General features: G+C 38.0%; 1 protein-coding gene across 2 annotated transcripts in view; it reads right to left on the bottom strand.

Moving 5' to 3' along the window:
- Positions 1–19,964, bottom strand: part of LOC145489667 (WD repeat domain phosphoinositide-interacting protein 3-like) — a 39,596-nt gene that overhangs the window by 6,915 nt on the left and 12,717 nt on the right. For both annotated transcript variants that reach the window (XM_081468698.1, XM_081468699.1), the window contains exons 5-8: positions 14,040–14,134; positions 8,413–8,603; positions 1,120–1,205; positions 516–617 (exon numbers count right to left, since the gene is read on the bottom strand). In XM_081468698.1, the coding sequence (XP_081324824.1) occupies positions 516–617; positions 1,120–1,205; positions 8,413–8,603; positions 14,040–14,134 (474 nt within the window). The remainder of the gene's footprint in view (positions 1–515; positions 618–1,119; positions 1,206–8,412; positions 8,604–14,039; positions 14,135–19,964) is intronic.

Here is a 19,964-nt window from a genome sequence, read left to right as displayed (position 1 = left end):
TCACAGACCGCAAATACTATTATCAGTTTAAAGTAGCTTAGGCTTCCAAACAAGAGCACTACCAGTCTTACTTCTCGTTGTAATCACCCTATTCGTTCATGCAAACTGTCGGGCAAATAGATGGGGCTAATTAAAGAAGTCCGACAAACTGAGGAATATATTAATAAATTACTAAGCCCTCGAAAATGACATTATGAACACCATGGTAATCAGTAACAAGATAACAACTTTCATTCTTAGGACTAAAAATGATCAGTAAAGAAATAAATAGGTTTGCACTATGAAGAATGGAATCAGTCGAAGGCTGAAAAAGAGTCACATATCCGGGGTATCCCACAGGTCACAGGTACAAATGAATGCAACCGTGCTTTGCCCTCACAATGAGCCATTGACGGTATATTATGGACCAAGACAAAGTGGCCTATACATCCTTAATGTTATCCAGTAAACAGCAAACACATATTACATGTATGATTCCAAAACAATCCAATCTTCTCAGAAAGGAGGTATCTTACCTAGACTGCTTGTTTTTCTTAGGATCTTCAATAGCAAAGATATGAACAGTACCATGATCACTTGAAACACACAGCAATTCCGAGTCATGGTTAAAGTTGATACTGCAAATAATAAATGAAACTGACTGCAGCTGGCCTAATATTACATTTGTGAAATTAAAAACATCACACATTCAAATAGAATTTAAAGGGCGAATAAATCCATTCTCCCAACATTCTTCTTCCTTGTGAGTGTTATTGAACATGAAATGAGTAAATGTGAACTTGAAGTTTATAGAATCTCTCCAGTCCGTGATTTTGATATTTCATAACATTTTCACTCACATAATAACTTTCTTATCTTCCAACGCTGCTCAGGATCGTGCTGGGAGAACATTAGTCTTATTTGGTACAAAACCCTCTCTGCCTCAGACTGTGATCACAATCTATTAACCCACACACTTTTTAAAAATTACGTTGGTTATACTAAAATTGTGTGCAAGTTAGTTGCATTTATGATGTAAAGACTGAATGATGATGATTGTTTGGTAAAAAGCAAAAAGAAAAGAAACAAAAAACAAAAAACAAAAAACAAAAAACAAAATAAAGGGACAGCAGTTCCTACCAGTAGATATTAGCACTGCCTGATCCTCGCCTGAGTTCATGAAGCTGTGCTCCATTACTTGTATCAAAAACTCTTATTAATGTACCCTGCAATATTAAACCAGCACAAAATGACAGTCCACAGTTGATTCATTCAGGTACAAGATATAAAACAACTATGCATGCAGACAGGCAGTTTTACAATACACAGGAACTACATATCAACTGTTTTCATACTAATTAAGCAGCTCACAAGATCACGTTTCGCAGCTTGTATCCAAACTTGCCTCCCCTAGACTTTAACTGGACAACTGTGATGTATGCTCAAAGATAGAAAAGAGAACTCAGTTTGCATCGAAAGGAAAGTATTGTTAAGGGGAGCAGGAGTAGCACAGTGGAAAGAGCACTAGTGTAGCCCAAGTTTGAATCCTGGACCTGGCGTCATACGTGGGTTGAGTTTGATGTTGATTCTTGTCCTTGCTCCCAATCCCACTTGTGATTGGTTATAACACAAGAAACATTCCAGACAGAAGTTTAACAGTGAAACTACATGTAGCTCTCTTGCCTTCTGCACACATAGTAGCCTGCACAGCCGGCGGTTTTGGTGGGTTTTTGTTGCGGAACGAGCAGCGAGCCTGTGAAAACGAGCTATGAAGCCACATAAAGAATGGTGATGAGAGAGAGGGAGAAACCGTCTGCACAGGTTCTTGGGTTTTTTTGTTTGTCCATCCACCAGTGGATGGGAAATTCGGATTGGCTGAGAATGACAAACGCGTCAATAAGGAATTTTGTTAATCCACCAAAGGATAGATGATGGTATCACTTGATCGAAAGTTCCCGCGAAGCAAGAAATTGGAAAATAGCTAACCACAAGTAATTGATTCTGAAAGTATTGAAAAAGGTGTAGCTAAATTGTAAGAGAAGCTCAGAGTATTGTGTCAAAGAAAGAGCAAGAGATGGCGGTTAAAAAACTCCTTATGTTGCCACCATATTCGCTCACACAAGAGAAGAAATGTTTTCGTCGAGAAGCCCTGTTATCGTTATTTTACCATTAAAAAGTACAAACGACGACCACGTTGCAGAGATGTTATCGTTACGGCAATCTCTGAAGAAAAACCAGACAAAGATAAATATGATATCCGTGATAATTTAGAATGCAGGTAAGCAATATGTTCAAGGAATACTTCAAACTTTGTCCCTTGAAAGCCAACACTTGGAGACTTTTTATACATACCATAGAATTCCGAAAGTAACGGCCCCCGTTACTTTCGAATTTAGCAGGCAAAAGGGACCGCTACCTACGGGTAGCCGTTACTTTCGGATGGTTAAAAAACGTTTGTGCGGCGACAGTCGTTTCAGACAAAGCGGACGCGTAACAAAAGAAATTAAACATTCCGTTTATGTATGTTTCCAACTACCCACATAAACAGTGCAGGATGTATAAACAAAAAAAGGCCCTAAACCGGTTGTTCCTGTAGGGTGAATCAAAAAATATAATGGTCGCATTATATCGCAATACAACTGATTACCCTACAGTATATCATTTGACTCTGCTGCTAGACAAATACAGTTTATAAATCATAGATTCAAGACAAATTCAGTCAAGTTCAAAATAAAATCACAGATAGCTCTTTAAGTCAATGTTCAGTCCTGCAGTCAGGCTGTTCCATCCGCATGACCTGCGGTTGAGACTTTCTCGTTTAGTGACTTTTTCAAAGGGCCACTACTTTCGGATGAGTACTTCTTTCGGGGGGACAGTAGGAAGGGAAAAAACTAACGTTACTTAAGGGGAGCCGTTGTTTTCGGGGGGGGGGGGCGGCGTAAGTAAAGGCACATGGTAAATTACAGAGGTGTCGTACTCTGCGAAGCGACATGCAGATAACAGCGGAAACCATGCAGACGTATAACCTCTAAATATTTGCTATAGCACAGTCTGACGGCTCCACTCTACCAAAAATAAATCCGCAAGGCGTACTTGTGGGCTTGTGGCTAGTTTTATTCGTTGCAGGCAATTACTAGAAAGATAAAAGTACAATAATAAATTCGTTCGCGCTAAGAACGTTTTTAACTACCCAGCGCTTCCGTACAAATCGATGAATTCAATATTTTCTCCACAAGAAGTGTAGTTGTTAGTGTGTCTGCCTAGTGAGTGGGAGGCTATGAGTTCAACTCCTAGTGAGACCGGTGCTTCTTCTTTTCTTTCTTACTAATTTTTTTCTTTTCTTAAACATTTACCAAGCGGCAGCGTTTGTCTTTCCGATGCGCGCTTGTGTTAAATGAAAGGAAAAAATTATGACTGCAACAGAATGATTGAGAAATCGGAAAAAACTTACCTTGAAAACTGCAACTAAACTCGCAACTGTAAGCTGTACAAGAATTACTCAAAACAAAACAAAAGCACAGACAACACAATATGAAACGATACGCCCCACAAACGCCGTAGAACGCTGGCAATGGCTGTCATAGAAGGACCGGTGAAGGATCACTCGAAATTATTACTATCCAGACTATCTATTGACTATAGGGCAAACAGTGGAGAGTGAGAATGAAAAGTTCCCGTCCAGCATCCAAAATATCCATGATAGATAACGTAGCCAGCAAAACAAGTCATTTGGTGAGCATATTGAGTGATTTCCAGCAGAGACCAACAACCATTTGAATTCGGAGCAGCTCACTGTGATGTGCGAATCATTTAAGCCCGCGGTAATCATCATTTAATCAGCAGTTTCAGTCAAAATGTGATGAATTAATAGCTGTATTCCCTCACAAAAAGTCTTTATTACAGTGTAGCGCAGCTGGTAGGACTCAGTCAGGGAATCGGAAGTCGGATGGAAGGGTCGGCGGTTCGAATCCTGGTGTGGGCAGTTCGCATTTATAAAGTAAACAAGAGGCCTAGAGGCCTTAAAGCGGATGGTTTTTCTTAAGTTTGCAGTGATCATCATTGGTTTCTGTGCGAAGAGTGAGGCCAGGTAACGAAATTAAGTGAAAATGGTGAATGTTTTTTCTAAAGAAAAGAGAAAACCTTAGTTGTTATTATCCCCCGCCCCCTTCCCTCCCCCACCCCCTCTAAGGAGATGGGCTTATCAATAATGGACTACCTGCACAGCCTCGGGCCATTTAATTTTGGTGGCAAAACGTCTAAGCGTTTTTTCTGTGCGAAGATTTTTTGGGGAAAATTTCCAAGCCCCCCACAAACAAAGATTTGTCCTTTGTGACAGTTCCCTTTTCCTTTATGCTGCGTTGACACTTACGACGACACTTCTCCGACAACTTGCTCAGAAGTGAAAAACAAACTTGCGGTCACATGATCTTAAAATTTCGGGAAAAAAGACAAGTAAATACAAGAGTGAAGGGTATTTCTCACATATAAAAGAACTCCTGATGGTCTGTGTGATCTTAGCTTGATAGGAGTCACAATGAGAAAAATTCAGAGATTCCCCTTTACGCGTTAATAGGTAATATCAACATATTCAGAGTTGTAACCAAACAATTACCGTAAAGCCAGCAAATTCTTGGGATGAACATCTTGAAAATCTCGTTTAATCACAGCACTTATACTGGAAAAGAAACACCTGTTCGTTCAGAAATAGATAAAATGACCTCGAGCAAACAGACACACTCCTTCTACGTGAGAAAAGAAATCAAAACGCTGGTAATTTTTCGAATGCTATTTGCATACGTGTCGCCCGAATCGATTATACATGATCAGAACACATGGATGCTCTCTAATCAATATAATGTTTTCTATTATTCTGAACAGTTTATTTCGAATGTTACCCCACGTTTTCTACGAGCCGTACAGTAACTGTTCTCATTCGGCTTGCTATGTATGGCTTTGCTCCGTCTTAAAAATGAATGCTAGTTTCTTAAGACGCTGCTGTCTGATCTGAAAGCGCAAACAACATACATTTGAGACATTTGGTCAGATCAAGTGAGCTGCAGGGTAAACATTCAATAAGTCCTTTCTCAATCGTTCGAAACGCTTGTTCACGTTTAAATATTTCAAATCGAAGCAATGCGAAAATAAATTAAGCTCAAAACAACGAACTCCAAGTTTATAACAGCTAAATAAGAGGTTATTTCGATGGTTCTTTATTAAATATACACCTTCGAATTTACTTTGAACACATACAGTCCACCTAACATGTTCTACAAAAAAATGAATATGTTGCGCTGTGTTCTAAAGGCGGCGAAATACGAAAAACAAAAACCCGTACCTCGTATATCGCCAACAACGATATATTCAATACAAAAACTCTCAACTTGGTTGATGTTTCGAGTTTTTCACCTTGCGCGATCAACTTGTTATTGAGAATAGTAGAGAGCGGGTCTACTTGAGCAACAAATTTTGGCTTTGTTGCTCGTTCCTCAAACTCACAACTTGCCACGCATAAAATCTGCTCACATTTCGCGACAAGTTGAGGGTTTGTGTATCTCGTGAAGCACTCAAAGCTTACCACTTGAAGCCTTCCATGTTGCGACAAAATCAACCTTGAAAACAACATGCAACAGGTGCTACCATTGGCTACAATGTAATTACCTGTAGACTATAACAACTTGCGTTACAATTTGCGACCACCATGAAGGAAAAAAAAAAACACGCGACCTTATTTCTAACGCGAATTGCTTTGCATCCGCGTAATAAAGTAAATTAAAATAAAAGATAAAGTAATTATATAAAAAATGAGACAATATGGAAATTTGAAATCATTCTTCGCGGAAGAAGAACACTTTTCGAGTGAAACTCTCGCACATGATTTTTGGCAAAAGTTTCGGTTAAAAGCCCCTGTCAAAGTTATCGATGGATCGAATTATGCAACCACCTTTGTTGCACACCAAGTAGTCTTTAATTTGCTGACAATGCAATATCACAAGAGCTGGCAAGGACTACGTACCACAAATGTAGCAATGTCCGCCTTTACTAGAAAACAATCACGCGAAATACTAGTACCCAGTCTACCTTCTAGGCCACTCATGTTCCTAAAGCTCTGCCAAGTGACATCACGTCCTGAAACCCACAAGATTTTGATAGTTTATTGGGCTTATGCACGCATAATGCATAAGTCCACCAAAATTCCTCTAATAACACAAATCAACTGTAAGTGGCCTTCATAAACACGTGTGAAGCAAAGGTTGAGAACTGACAACAGAACGACAAATGTACAAATGTCACAAACCGTAGGAGTCCATGTAGGCCTGTCAACCCCATTTTACAATGAAATTGTACAGCTCGTATGCATCCCTTATTTTCCTTTCACAAGCCTTGCATGCATGTTCAAATATCTCAGCCGATCTTTCAATTTTGAATCCAATCTTGGAACACAGTTCTGCCAAGGAGAAATCTGTTTCGCACCCTTTTATGTCTTTTATCTTTAAGACCTTGAACAAGCTTTCCGTGGAAGAGACCCTGTTAGGGGTAAATTCCGACAAGCGACATGGCCTTGAAAAGGCGACATGAGAGCTATGAATTGGCGACGAACGACAGACTACTCTAGCGAAATAGAGAAAGCGACACCAATGGCAAGATAGACCGACAACGAATTTCGGAACTGAGAATGCATCGATTGTTTTAAACGTTTGAGTCGAAGTGAAGACGCATTTCCAGAGTTTTAAATGTGTTTTCCTCTCTCACGCGCGATGTCAACGGGTCAACTCAGGGTTTCTTATATATGCTAAAACGTCCACGTCCACGTCCAATAAATCGAGTCCGTCATTGCTGAGCATTTTTACTCACTCTCAGCTGAGTGAGCAGTGCCCTAAAACGCCTAAAAACACGCTTAAGGAAAAAGGAAAGAGATCTTCGACCGTCTACTTCATATTTTTATTAGTGGGTAACCAGTGAAAGAATATGAAGCTGTATTATCAACAAATGGCATTATGGAAGGAAAAGAGAGACAGGGGAAAGTTGCCAAGGTCTTCTCGTCTTCAGCAGAAGATAAGGGTTACGCCAAATTCAAAGGAAGAATATAGATAGGAGAGATTATCTGATTGAGGCCGTTGAGATTTTGAGTTAAAGAACGGTTGTTAAACATAAACATGGTAAAAATAGTAATAGGTTCGATTGTACATTCGGTCCAAGTACTGACTGGAAAATGGCTGAAAATAGCAATTCCAAGCGTCTAAATTTCAAAAGTTCCTGGGGGAGCATGTCCCCACATTCCCTAGGAGGTTAGCAACTTCAGCGCTCGAAAGCATGCCCAAGCCCTTAGAAAGCATGCCCCCAGCCCCTTAGAAGATTTTGAAAAATTAAAGTAGCTAAGAAGTCTTTTCCTTCATTCTGAGTCGAAATATGATGCTTTAAAAGTAACCCTAAAGTAACCATTAAACCCACTGACTGGAGAAATGCTGGCTGTGCATAAGAATTCCTACTGCTGAAAAGTGGTCGAAGCAAGTGCAAAGCATACAAGGAGTAAATTATATCCAAAGAGATACTTAATTATATCTGTACTTGACTAAAACAGCAAGGAACCTTCAATGCGTGAGAAATAATCGTTTCAGCGTGAGAGCGCAAGATTGAATTCGTTTGCGTGAACCTCATGTTCAATGCGTGAGACTTGAGAGCACTGTGTCGGTTTTTTTTTTTAATAAACAAAGGTATTACGATGTGTTATACATGTAGCTTCGTTTTAATCGAAAAAGGTCAAATTTCCTGACACAACTCCGCTGAGACGAAATTCCGACAGGCGACATAAGAATCTTGCGAAATGCCGACATGGCTGGTGGCGAATTTCAGACAGGGGACATGGGTACCCCACCTAACAGGGCCTCGTGGAAATATACGAAGGTTTTGAAAATCACCGAATTTAATCTTCAAAGGACAACAACACAATCTGTAAAAATCATTCGTACCTCTCAGGTTAGGAAGTCTTCCTCGCTTTATTTATTTATTTATTTTTTTTTTTTGGCGTATCGCCCTTCGCGACAAAAGCTCGTGCAATTCTTTTCAACTGATTTGTTGAAATCAACAAGTTTCATTTTACGAACACCTCTCTGATTGGTTGGACTAATTGAATAAATAAAAGGTGTTGGAAGAGGTGGCAATAAAAAACCCAAGGATCCGGACAGCCTGTTTCTCCCCGTGCCACAATAATAGCCACCAAAACCCACTAAAACCGCAGCTACCAGGCTACACACGTAGATGTAACTTACAGCACTTAGAGCAAAAAATTAATTAATTATTGGAAAAAATTGTTATTAAACAGCTACTAGAGACAGGAAATGGCTAATCCCAATAGAACAATTTAGATTGAGGTGATGTTCTAACCACAGACAAATGGTGCAATGAGTATTACAAACATTACACTGTATAAGGCACCTTTTCTGAAGCTGTGGCTAGTCGTGTTCCCTGTAAATTCATCGCAATGCAACTCAAAGCAGCTTCATGGGCTGCAATCTCCTGTGGAGCTCGCTCAGTGTTGGCCAGGTCCACAATCTGTACATGTCCGGTCTTACGTGCAGGAAATGCTAATAAAGAGTTGTTACTGCTTGGACATAAGACACAGAGGCCTACAATGTAAACATTCAAATAAAAAATTAATTATGGCATATCTTAAACACTCACAAATTACTAGGTTATTCAGTGGAAAGTTGCATGATTACTGGTTTATGTACATGTAGTTTTAGAAATAATTTTTTTTTTTTTTTTGCAGAAATTTGTCTGTGACTGGTCATTTGACTGGTTTGTGTTGTGCATGACCACAGGTAACCAAAGTGACCTATCAGGAAGCTCTGAAATCCACAAAATAAGATTATACAATAATTTTGCACTTCTTCTACAAATCGTGCATATTAAATAATTGTTTATAGTCAGCAATACAATCCCAGCAACAAATGCCAGAATTGACTGCTTTACAAGGCCATCGTTTCTAAACAGACATGGAACTCCTCTGAATTGAATTTGAGATCAATACAAATGCTAAGAGAAGTTACCTTGGCTACCTGTGGTAAAACTCATAAGCATGTATAACATTGTAAATCCTCTTGGTTGTCTCCAGGGGCTTTTGTTTTTCAGGAGATTATTTACTTCAAGCATGTCTGAGGCAGGATTTCCCATGGCTTGTTGTCTATTTGCCAAGGGTTGCCAGCATCAAAGTTTGTAAAGCAAGATCTGATTTTAGAGGGGTGAAATTTGTCTTGAAATTGGCCGCCATCCTTTCCTGCATGTGAGTTGACGTGTGGATGTTTCGTGGTCTACTTACATATAACAACAATAAACTCATGGCACTGAAATTGCAAGAGTATCAGTAGAGGATATGTATTCATCAAATTTACTGATGCAGAGAGTCCCAAAGATAATGACCAACAAGTAGTGATCGACTGGTAGAGAGATTTGTGATCCACATTACTTTCAACTGATTTTATTTAAAATCAGTATGATTTGTAGTGTTTCGAACTTCTGGAATTAGAGGCCAGTTGTATGAAGAATGGCACACACTGAATGAAAATGGATTAAGTCCTTTTTTTGCACAATGGAACTAACAAACTTGGCTATTCAAAAGTGAAGTCAACCTATGGTAACTGTTTCTAGTTGCCTAAACAGATCACAATAGGAGCCCTAACCCCACTAAACTTGTTATAGTTATCACTATCGAACATTTTTGTATGAACTAATTTTTGTGTGTATACTATATCACTCCTACTGTTCCAGTAACTTACGCATCTTACCATGAATATGATCCAAACAATCAACTAAGTTAACTAAACCAGCGCATTCTGTTTAACTCATTCTATCTCATGATATTCTTTACATAATACTCTCACGAAGCATTTACAGCAGAGAAGTTTACCACATCTCGTTAGAAAAGACGCAAAAAGTACTTTCTGGAAAAAAAAAAGGTTGCCATCATGGAAACTAATATTTCTTTTCCAAAAATTTCACGCAGTAGAACTTTATAAGAAATAAACTCAAAAAAGTTATAGCGCAACAAAAAATTATGTCAAACTACTCTGCTGTTCCAATTTGACGCTGAAACAAACCATTTGTCTTGATATACGAGCAAATGTATCTCGCAAGCAGAACGGAAGTCGATTTTTTTTTTTATGAGACGTAAACAGAAGTATCGTATTACAGTCACCATATATGCAAATTTAGAGTCAAGCTTTTTGACCTCAACGAAAATGTAGCCTGCGTCGTAGACAGTCTAAACCGCGGGTATAGGTATAGGACTATATCGGGGATTTTATGACACGTCCAGCTGCAACGCAGGCTACGAAAACGCTGCAAAACATTTACATCTACATTTGGATTCCTGCAAAGTCACCGAGCCCATAGGCGACCCAAGCCCACAATGCGAGGAGTTATCTTTTTTTTTTTTTACTTTTATGCGAACGTTCAGCAAAACGTGACAAGCCTATCACATATACGGCACATAACGACCGAAACGTGACTCTCGCCATGCAGCTTGTGAAGGTGTTGTGTTACAACGGTTTGAATTTGTAAAGATTGTATGGGAACGCAACGGTTTAATTATTCAATTATAAAATCTACTAATAATCTGTTGCTATGTTGTATTCTTTGTTGTTTGCCAGCTCCAGGTTTCCACTACTAACCTACATTGTACAGAACGATGACTCACCAGAATCACGTTAGATCGGCCTGAGGAGCTGGCAAACAACAAAGAATACAACATAGCAACAGGGTGAGTAGATTTTATTCACAAAATATAAGAATAATTGACTTTTCAAGCAAAACCGTTGTGTTCCCATACAAACCTTTATAAATTCAAACTGTTGTTACACAACACCTGACCTCCATACGCTGCATGGCGAGAGTCACGTTTCCCGTAGTCAAATTCGGTCATTATGTGCCGTATATGTCATAGGCTTGTCATGTTTTAGCTGAATGTTCGCATAAAAATAAAAAAAAGATAACTCCTCGCATTATGAGCTTGGGTCGCCTGTGCCCAGCCCACACATACATGTAAGCTCTACGCCACGTAGGATTACTGAATACAAATAAGCAATCCGAATAAACGAGATGCCCAGGGCAAAACTGGCAATCGGAAGGGTATGTAACTATTTAGTTGGCCTCGAATTTCTATTATACTTCTATTATACCTTCCAAGTTGTTTTCTCCCAAAATCCATCTTCAGGATCTTTGAAATTGTTTTCAATTTGTCGTAGACGAGAATTTCGGCCAGTTCGAAGCGAATTTAATTGATTGTGCTAAAATCGTCATGCAGGACATATTATAACTGGAGTGTATTTTTGACCTTGAAATGTTGCTCGAAGATGGTGAAATGCGAACTCGTGGTTGGGAGACCTTGAAATGCCACTCGAAGATGGCGAAACGCGAACTCGTGGTTACAAGAACCTTGAAATGCTGCTAGAAGATGGCGAAACGCGAACTCGTGGTTGCAAGGACCTTGAAATCAAGAATTTCATGTACCTGACACCACCTAGGCTTGATTTCCAGTCTTTTAGTGAGGCCGCGTTCCTTGCCCCACATTACCCGAGACCACCGTGTGCGCCTAGTTTCATCAAATCGAGAACGCTTCGCATACTACCGACACAGTTCTTACTTTTTTGAAATTCCTTGTATGTATACACACGGGGAATCCTAGGATGCCTCCTCGGTTTTGGCCTCTGGGCCAAAACCCTACGGGGGCAATAACACTGGACTAATCTCTTATCCCAACCTTACCCCTAACCTCAAGAGCCCCGTGAAACCTACGGCAGCCCAGAAGGGTCACCTACCATTTTTATTTTTTTAATGTTTGTTTTAATTTTGGTTTTCATTTTCAAGGTTTTTTGTTTTTTGTCTTTTAATTTTTGTTCTCGTTTTTGTTGTGTTAATTTTTGTGTTTGTTCTTGTTTTTAATTTTTGTTTCCGTTTTTGTTTCTTAATTTTTTGTTTTTGTTTTGTTGTTGTTTTTCATTGTCATCTTTTTTTTCTGTTCAAGAAAGCGAAATAAAAACGCAAACAAAAATTAAAAACAAAAACAAAAATTAACAAAACAAAAACGAAAACAAAAATTAAAAAACAAAAAACAAAAACGGAAACAAAAATAAAAACAAAAACAAAAACGAAAACAAAATTGCAAAAGGCCAAAACAAAATCAGTGAGTGTAGACCACCATGCTTTGCTGGCAGTATTCATGACATGACCGTTGTGTGATCTTTTGGCCGTCAAGCGTAGTCATGCATCGGTTACCATAACCTCTACGGCCATTTCATTGCTTGTCTACTTGTCTTGGGAGAAGAATATAGCAAGTACAAAGGTCACAAAGATTTCAAGTAAAGTCAAGGATATTTCTTCATCGTTGTATAAATAAAAGCATATCATTTGCAGAGCTCTCAAGCCTCACGCAAACGAATGAACTAAGGAACAATGAACTAATTATTGCACGCGCGCCTTCGGAGCTTGCAAGACTTGCCTCATTTGTTTTGGCAATCTGGCTGCGGCCCTAAACTTCTACTGGCTTCAAAAGCAGCGAAGAAATTATTTTCTTATTCTACGATGATCGTTTCGTTGTTTGCGTGTTCTGTGTTTTATTTCTATTTTATTGTTTGAGGTTTTCGTGTTTGCGCGTGATAGAAACTTTACAGATGCAAACATATTGCATGCGAGCTCCTTTTGGCGAAGGAGAAAATATTGGAAGGGACTCATACCTTACTTAGGCCACTGAGGGAAGACTTGAGCATTTGTCACGATATTTGTCTTAATCCTCAGAATTTGCCTTTAGGTACCCCACACATGAGTGGCACACAGTACAAAGACCCCAATTGTGGTAAACGTCCCGTACTTACTAATTTCGCGTCATGGATTGTTAAGTTCCCAACTGCAAGTAAAGCATGATGGTCTACACTCATCGATTTTGTTTCGGCCGTTTTCGTTTTCGATTTCGTTTTTGCTTTTGTTTAATGTTTTTGTTTTTGTTTTCTTTTTGAACGCAAAAAACGCAAAACAGAAACCAAAATTAAAACGAAAGGCAAAACGAAAACTAAAACAGAAATTACAAAAACAAAATAAAAAAACAAAAACAAAAACAAAAGTTAGAAATACAAAATTAAAAAGAAATTAAAATTTAAAAAAAAACACAAAAATTTAAAAAAAACAAAACAAAAACAAAAACGGTTGGTGATCCTTCTGGGCTACCGTAGAAACCAACATTCGAGGCCGCATATTGACTTTTAATCAACATTTCACTGTTTACAGTATGAATATAAATATGAATATCTTTAAGGTAGCATGTTGAACTGAAAACAACATTTTACTGTTTCTTAAGTGAAATCCATACAGTCTTTGAGGTTGGGCCTATATGTGTAATCAACATTACTAAGGGAAATCAACATCTTTGAGGATGCACATGGACATATTACATTTAAATAAACATTTTGCCATTTTTTGAAGTAATGCAAGTTTAGTGCTTTCAAACTTTGAAGCAAAACAACCTTTTTTGCTTTATTGTGGAACAGGAACATGTTTTGAGCTTTTTTCTGGCGAAATTAGATGAAAATAAAAAACAAAATATAATCTAAGTTCCACATACATGTATGGTTTTGCACCCAGCCCTGCAATTACTTTCTACATGACTGTACATGTACAAAACATCACGCATTATACTTTAATTTGTATATTATTTTAGATGCTAATTTGCCAGAATTGGATGTAATATCGTGGAGTTTAATGCAAAAAATAAAATACTGTAAGGTTTCTGTTTAGGCTTGACAAAATTGATTTGCATTCTGTTTAATTACTGCATTGGCCATGTTAAGGTTACTTCACTTTTACCCCTTTACAACAGCTATTATATACTTAATAGATTCTCCAACAGTCAGTCAATTACATGTAAGTTTCTCATGACAAGTGGAGATTAGTGCACTTTTTTAAATTCAAAATGATACATGTACACATACTTCATCAATATAGTTAGCATATGAGTTTTCTAATAGCATATGATTGTACACTCTTCATATAGTATAGCATAGAGTGCAGCATACCTTTAGGATTAAGCGCTGTCTCAAATACATGAAGTTGTTGAGGATTTTGTGTAAATGTGAAGACTTTTATGAGCTCTGCAAGCACAACTACAATCCTGAAAAACATAAACAAATTTATATTATTAATAACACGATAATCAACTGTACAATACTGCTCCCAACAAAGGCCTGCAATGTAATTTAATCTTTCAAAGTAAAATAAATGGTTTCAAAGCAATACCCATGCACACCCTATGGACAGTCGCAGAAATTCTCAGGTGTAGCAGGGTCTAAAAGTGATATATTTCCTAGAGGGATTAGGGGCTAGATAAAGATTTCTTACCAGGGTTTCAATGCTATCAAATAAACACTTCAGTCTGCTCTTTGTCAATTGATTCAGGTTACCAAACCAAATGAAATGTTCTGTATCTTTGAATTGGCAGAGATAAAGTTTAAGGTGAGATTCTTTCTCACTTATTTCCCATTATAGGTCTGCCTTTGCAAGAAGTGAAAGAGGTCTTGGAGCTGCATGTTAGACTTAGACCTTAATGGAAAGGTACAGGAGTACCATAATGATGACAACATCTTGCATTTTTCATACTTTAAAGACTGTACTTTACATCACGCTTTGTTTATTCTAAACACAACTGGTTTTATCACTGGTGGTACATGTAGCAGTGCATTTCATTTCATTACTCATGTTTCAGTTATACCATTTCACAATTTTGGACCCATAGGTGTACGGGGACCTTCAGACTTTGGGGGGTGGGGCACAGACCTTATTACCTGAAAAAAAAAAAAAAAAAAAAACCTTCACAATTCTCACATCTAATGAAACTGTTATCATTCCAAAAATATTTACTTTGAAACCTTGTATACTCTGTGACCTCCACTGAGGGCCTAGAAAAATCAGACACTTAAAAAAGAAAAAGTTCATTCTTCCTCATACGAAAAGCTCTTTGTGAAGCTATTCAAAATGGCTCTTTTCAGAGCCACCACAAAAACAAGTCTTGGTCTTTGTTTGTTTTGACTCTTTTGTCATTGTTTTGTTGATGGAAATATCTATCTATCTTGTGCATTTCCAAGATACTCATTTAAAACAGACACAGTGAAACCTGTATTAAGCAGACCCCATATTTAAGCAGATACCCTCTATTAAGTGGACACTAACTCGAGTCCCTAAATTTTCTTCCCACAGTAAAATAAACCTGCACTGAATGGACACCTCTGTTAAGCAGACACGGACACAATATTAAGCCATTTTGTTGCACAAAACCTGCAATAAGCGGCCACTTCAAGGGCTTTTTACCTCTAAAAGCTCAGCTCAGACTCCTTTAACATTGCTCAGCAATGTCGTATTAAAGCTAAGTAGATTATTCCAGACTGATGCATTGACTGACTGGACATTGTGCTATGAGCAGTCTTTGATCTTACACTATGTTACAAAAGGGTCAATAATTAACTATACATCATTGCTGAACCTGTTTAGAGCAGACACCCTGTATTAAGCGGACACCAATGAGTGTCCGAAGGGTGTCTGCTTAATACAGGTTTCACTGTAGGGCTTTTCCAAAATAGAATACATGTAGCTGAGTGGATCCTTATATCACTTGACCTGAACTCTGCTTTTTCAAGGCAAACATCAGAGAAAGTAGCCTGAAAACCTTTTAGAATATTTTCTCCTGAGTACTTTTGCCTGAATTATCAGCGTTTTGCCCAAAAAATTTGAAAAATTTCTGAAACTGGGAGGACTGCAGACCCCCGCCCCCTGGCCTGTGCACCTATGTTTGGACCAGTAGTTTTCTAACCTGGCAGATATATGTACCCTTCTGCACAGGGGAATTGGGTGCTCCCCCAAGAAAATTTTGAAAATCAGGGTGCCTTGAAGTTTATTCTGGTGCATTTTATTGCAAACTGATTTTGTTGAAGGCCACTCTACACTTATCAACTAGGGTTAGTGTTGAAAAACTTTGTAAAACAAGAAGATCTTTTAGATCTTATAACCGCACTTTTAAAATTGAACTGTTTTGTTAATGCTACAGTCACAATGCAAGCAGTCCTTGATGATTCATTGATTACTGTAAACACATCACTTGATCAACACAAACTGTGCTATTGCACCATCAATCTTAGCCTTTGTGAAATCTATGACGACATAACGGTCTTAATCTGGAAGTTGGCTCGGGATATGCCCATGAATGATACAAAAGGAAACAAGTGTCATGCTATTAATACTGCTTTTAATAAACAGCTTTCTTCTTGAAAAGTCAAAATTTAATTTGTTTGTGCTTTGAAGTAGTTACGCAAGTCACACAATCCGAGGGTTTACGCTATCCACGGCTAATTTTAGAACGGTTGTGTTCTTTCCCCTAGCACTGACTTAAACGCTGCAAGTTCTGGCAAGCTCTTGTTTACCTCAGCAAATATTTAATTTTTCTTCAAATCTCTTAACTTGCTGCGATGAAACAGCCAAAGAATTCACTTCATTTGCCGAGACCCACAAGAAATACTCGCAAAATTGCAAATAAATTGATGACTGTCACTTCTGGCGAAATAAACTTGCAAAGTAAACACGATCTTATTTGTCAAGTAGCGAAAATAAATTAAAAAGCTGCAACGTCAGCGCATTCCATGGCTGATGTAATACCTTTTTTAGCGTATTCATTATTCCCTTTGAATCCAATATATTTTACCCACAATAAAGAAAACAATATCCGTAACATTGTCCGTGTATTAATGTTTGAACAGCTTTTGGCAAATAAACATAACAAGTTGCGTGATTCAAAATTTGGCTGAGAGAAAGTTTGGGTCTGATCAACGACAAAACGAAAAAAAAAATACATAAATAAACATAGTGTAGAACATGATCCATGCTCGGCCCATGGCCACATGGTTAATTAGTTGTTTTAAAAATTTTAGCATCTGATATGCTGTGTATACGAGACCCTTCCATGTCTGGTGCATCTAACAAAAGCAGTGAATACATGGGTGCTTACCACTTGTCAGAATAAAACGGTTGGGATGACCATTGAATAAGGGAAAGGGTTTTTCCAAAATCAGCAAACCAACCGAACGAGATGGCTCTTACTATTTGCAATTCCATTCCTCATAATTGTTTTCGGCTGATGAGAGACTGGAAACTGGACAATTTACCAAATGGTAAGGAAAAAAGACTACTTCTGGAGGTAGTCTACAATTTCCTAACGGATTTTCTGGAAAATTACAGTTCCATTTGACTTTGAACCCAAATTTCTGGATTTTTTTTGCTAAATGGTAAGCACCTCACATGTCAATTTTTATTGTTTATTCTTTACACCTAATATACCAGAGAAGTTTACAAAGTGAATACATTTTCCTTGAATTCAGTTTTAGAGAAAACTCTTCGTTTTGACCCCCAAAATGCATTTTCCTCCAGTTCTGGTTCAAGATCGCTTTTGCTTTCGTAATGAAAGAGAGCTGCAGATAAATAAAGGGAATTAACGTAATATTTCCATAAGGTGACTTCCGTTGATATCTTTCCTTCTACATACATGAAGTATCACAACAAAGTCAGTGATCTCGTTTCTTTCTGAACGTATTCGCAGTTCGTTTGTCCGAAATTCTGAACACTTGCGTTGTTGAAGGGTTTTGTTGTTAAGACTTCTTTCAACCTTTCGTTGAAAATACATTTGGTGCAGTCATAATGAGTAACATTTCACGAGGAAGACTGCCTTCGCACTCACCACGCGAACGTGGCTAGAGCCACAGATACTGTTGGTCGGATTGTTTTATCGTCTCTTTCAGAACTGGAACAACACATTACTGCCCACTGTTACTGCCCATTCCTAAAATTACTGTCACCTGTTTGTCTTCGTGACTTCTCGGCTGTGGAAAGAAAGGACAGCATTGTTTGCTGCCTCTGCTTCATCTTGGAAACTGTGCACATGAGAAGAAATCTCAGTGCTGCCATGCCAATACATGCACGTCTGTGCATATGAGCAGACTTTCTGCCAAAAAATGCTCTTCCTTCGAAGTTCGAAAGGTACATATAACAGCCGCCTGTTAAAGTATTTTTTTTTCATCTGTTAGCGCTTATTTATTTTCTCAAAAAGATCAGATCACGATTACATTGGTGAAACAGAATTGTCTATTACCTAATAAAATTTGGAATACGAAAAGTACCCGGCGCAAATGCTTAAAGTAGCCGGTGACTTGCGCCAGGCGCCAGCTAAATTTGAAAACTCTGCATTACACTACACAATATAGAGGCACATTATGGTGACTCCACTGAATTGCATTGCATTTCCTTGCTGTGCATGATTTTTGCATCCCTTGCTGGTGTGCATGAGTATGTGCACATACATGTACACAACACTGAGAGATTTCTTTCAAGATAAGCTCAACAGCAAAATAAAATGTTTGGTTTCTCCTACATGACCAAGGTGACCCCAACATTTTCATGCACACATAGTAATGACATACATGTAGGGTTGATACATGTACAAGTATGTATACATCTTGATTTAAAGAAAACTTTAAAATTCTGGTTTGAGATATTTTTATTTGAATGCCCTACAGAACACGCCTGTAGAAAATACTGGCTACTACGATTAGCGGTTGAGTCAGGCTAATAATATGATACTGTGCAATAAAAAACAGAAATTGCATAAAATTTTCAAGGCAGGTTATCCGGTAAGAATGGGCTGTGATGCGATAATTTATGCACATTATGCAAGTTTTTGTGAGCTTTCTTAGGAATATTTTACTAGGTTTCATGAGAAGAAAATCACTCTATTTGTGCTGCTTCAAAGACAAATTGAACATAAAGAAAAAAATAAACATAAATTTTGAAAAAGAGACTTGAGGTGCTTGTCCACCACAGACTACCGAAGATGATCAATCACATTGCATCTTCAGCCTACAATGTATCACCTACGTGGAAGGGGTATTTTCGTGCTCTATCTCATCTTTCACAGTTAAAATTTGGCAGAAGTCTTTTCAGCAGGCTTTTTCAGCAGCAGGCTTTTTCACTACAAACTTATCCACAAGGGACGCATTTGTTTCAAATTCCATGAAAGAAGTTACATTTTGCGTTGTGGTAAACATCGCTTGAATTGTAGTTGTCGAAATACACCTGCAATTCTGATTAGTCCAAGCAAAGAAAGGGATTGTTTGTATTGCACCAATAGGTAATTTTTTGAGAATGAAAACTTGTACCAGTATTGCTCCAGTGATTTGGTTAAACGTTGGTTCACAAACTGCTGTTTATTGAAATTCTTTAAAAACTCTATAAGCACCATGAGAACTAAAATAAAAGATACAAATAAACTACACATTAGCTTGCGAAAATAACAGGATATAAACACATTTAAAATGCTTCGAAAGTTACAAAAGTGAAAACAAGAAAACTTAAGATTGATTTACAGTAACGGTAAAACGATGTTGTATACAACTTGACTTTATCCAAAACCTTAAGACTTAAATTTACAATTCACAAGCAGTGAAACTGAACTTAAACGACTAAAGATACAAACCGCTTAAATAAACAAACTAAAATAGCGTGAAAAGTAATTACCTTGGTGCTGCCTTGATCACCAGAACAATGATAAACTTGGAGAAACTTGTTAACTTGCGGTGAATTAACAGATCTTGCGTCAACTGATCTTGCTAACGAAAAAACTACTCTTTTATAATGCTAGTTGGATGTTGCAGCGCTACGCGTGCACTTTTGCGACACCACAGAACTTACTAGAAAGCCCTAGAAACAAGGGTAGCGTACACGCAAAACGAATATGCATGAAAAAGCCTTAAATAACTGAATACACATTCAAATAAACTTCCAATGACTTAAAAATAGTACTCTCAAGGCTACAAAGTATAGCAATTAAGTGTAAAACAGCTTAAATTAAAAACCCATTGAGAACTTGCACAATGTTGCGCGTGCAAATTTGTTGCAGAAGCGCACGC

The sequence above is a fragment of the Orbicella franksi genome, chromosome 6, assembly GCF_964199315.1.
Source record: "Orbicella franksi chromosome 6, jaOrbFran1.1, whole genome shotgun sequence".
Lineage (NCBI taxonomy): Eukaryota > Metazoa > Cnidaria > Anthozoa > Scleractinia > Merulinidae > Orbicella > Orbicella franksi.
The sequence above is the reverse complement of the archived record's forward strand: the minus strand, read 5'-3'. Positions and strand labels throughout refer to the sequence as shown.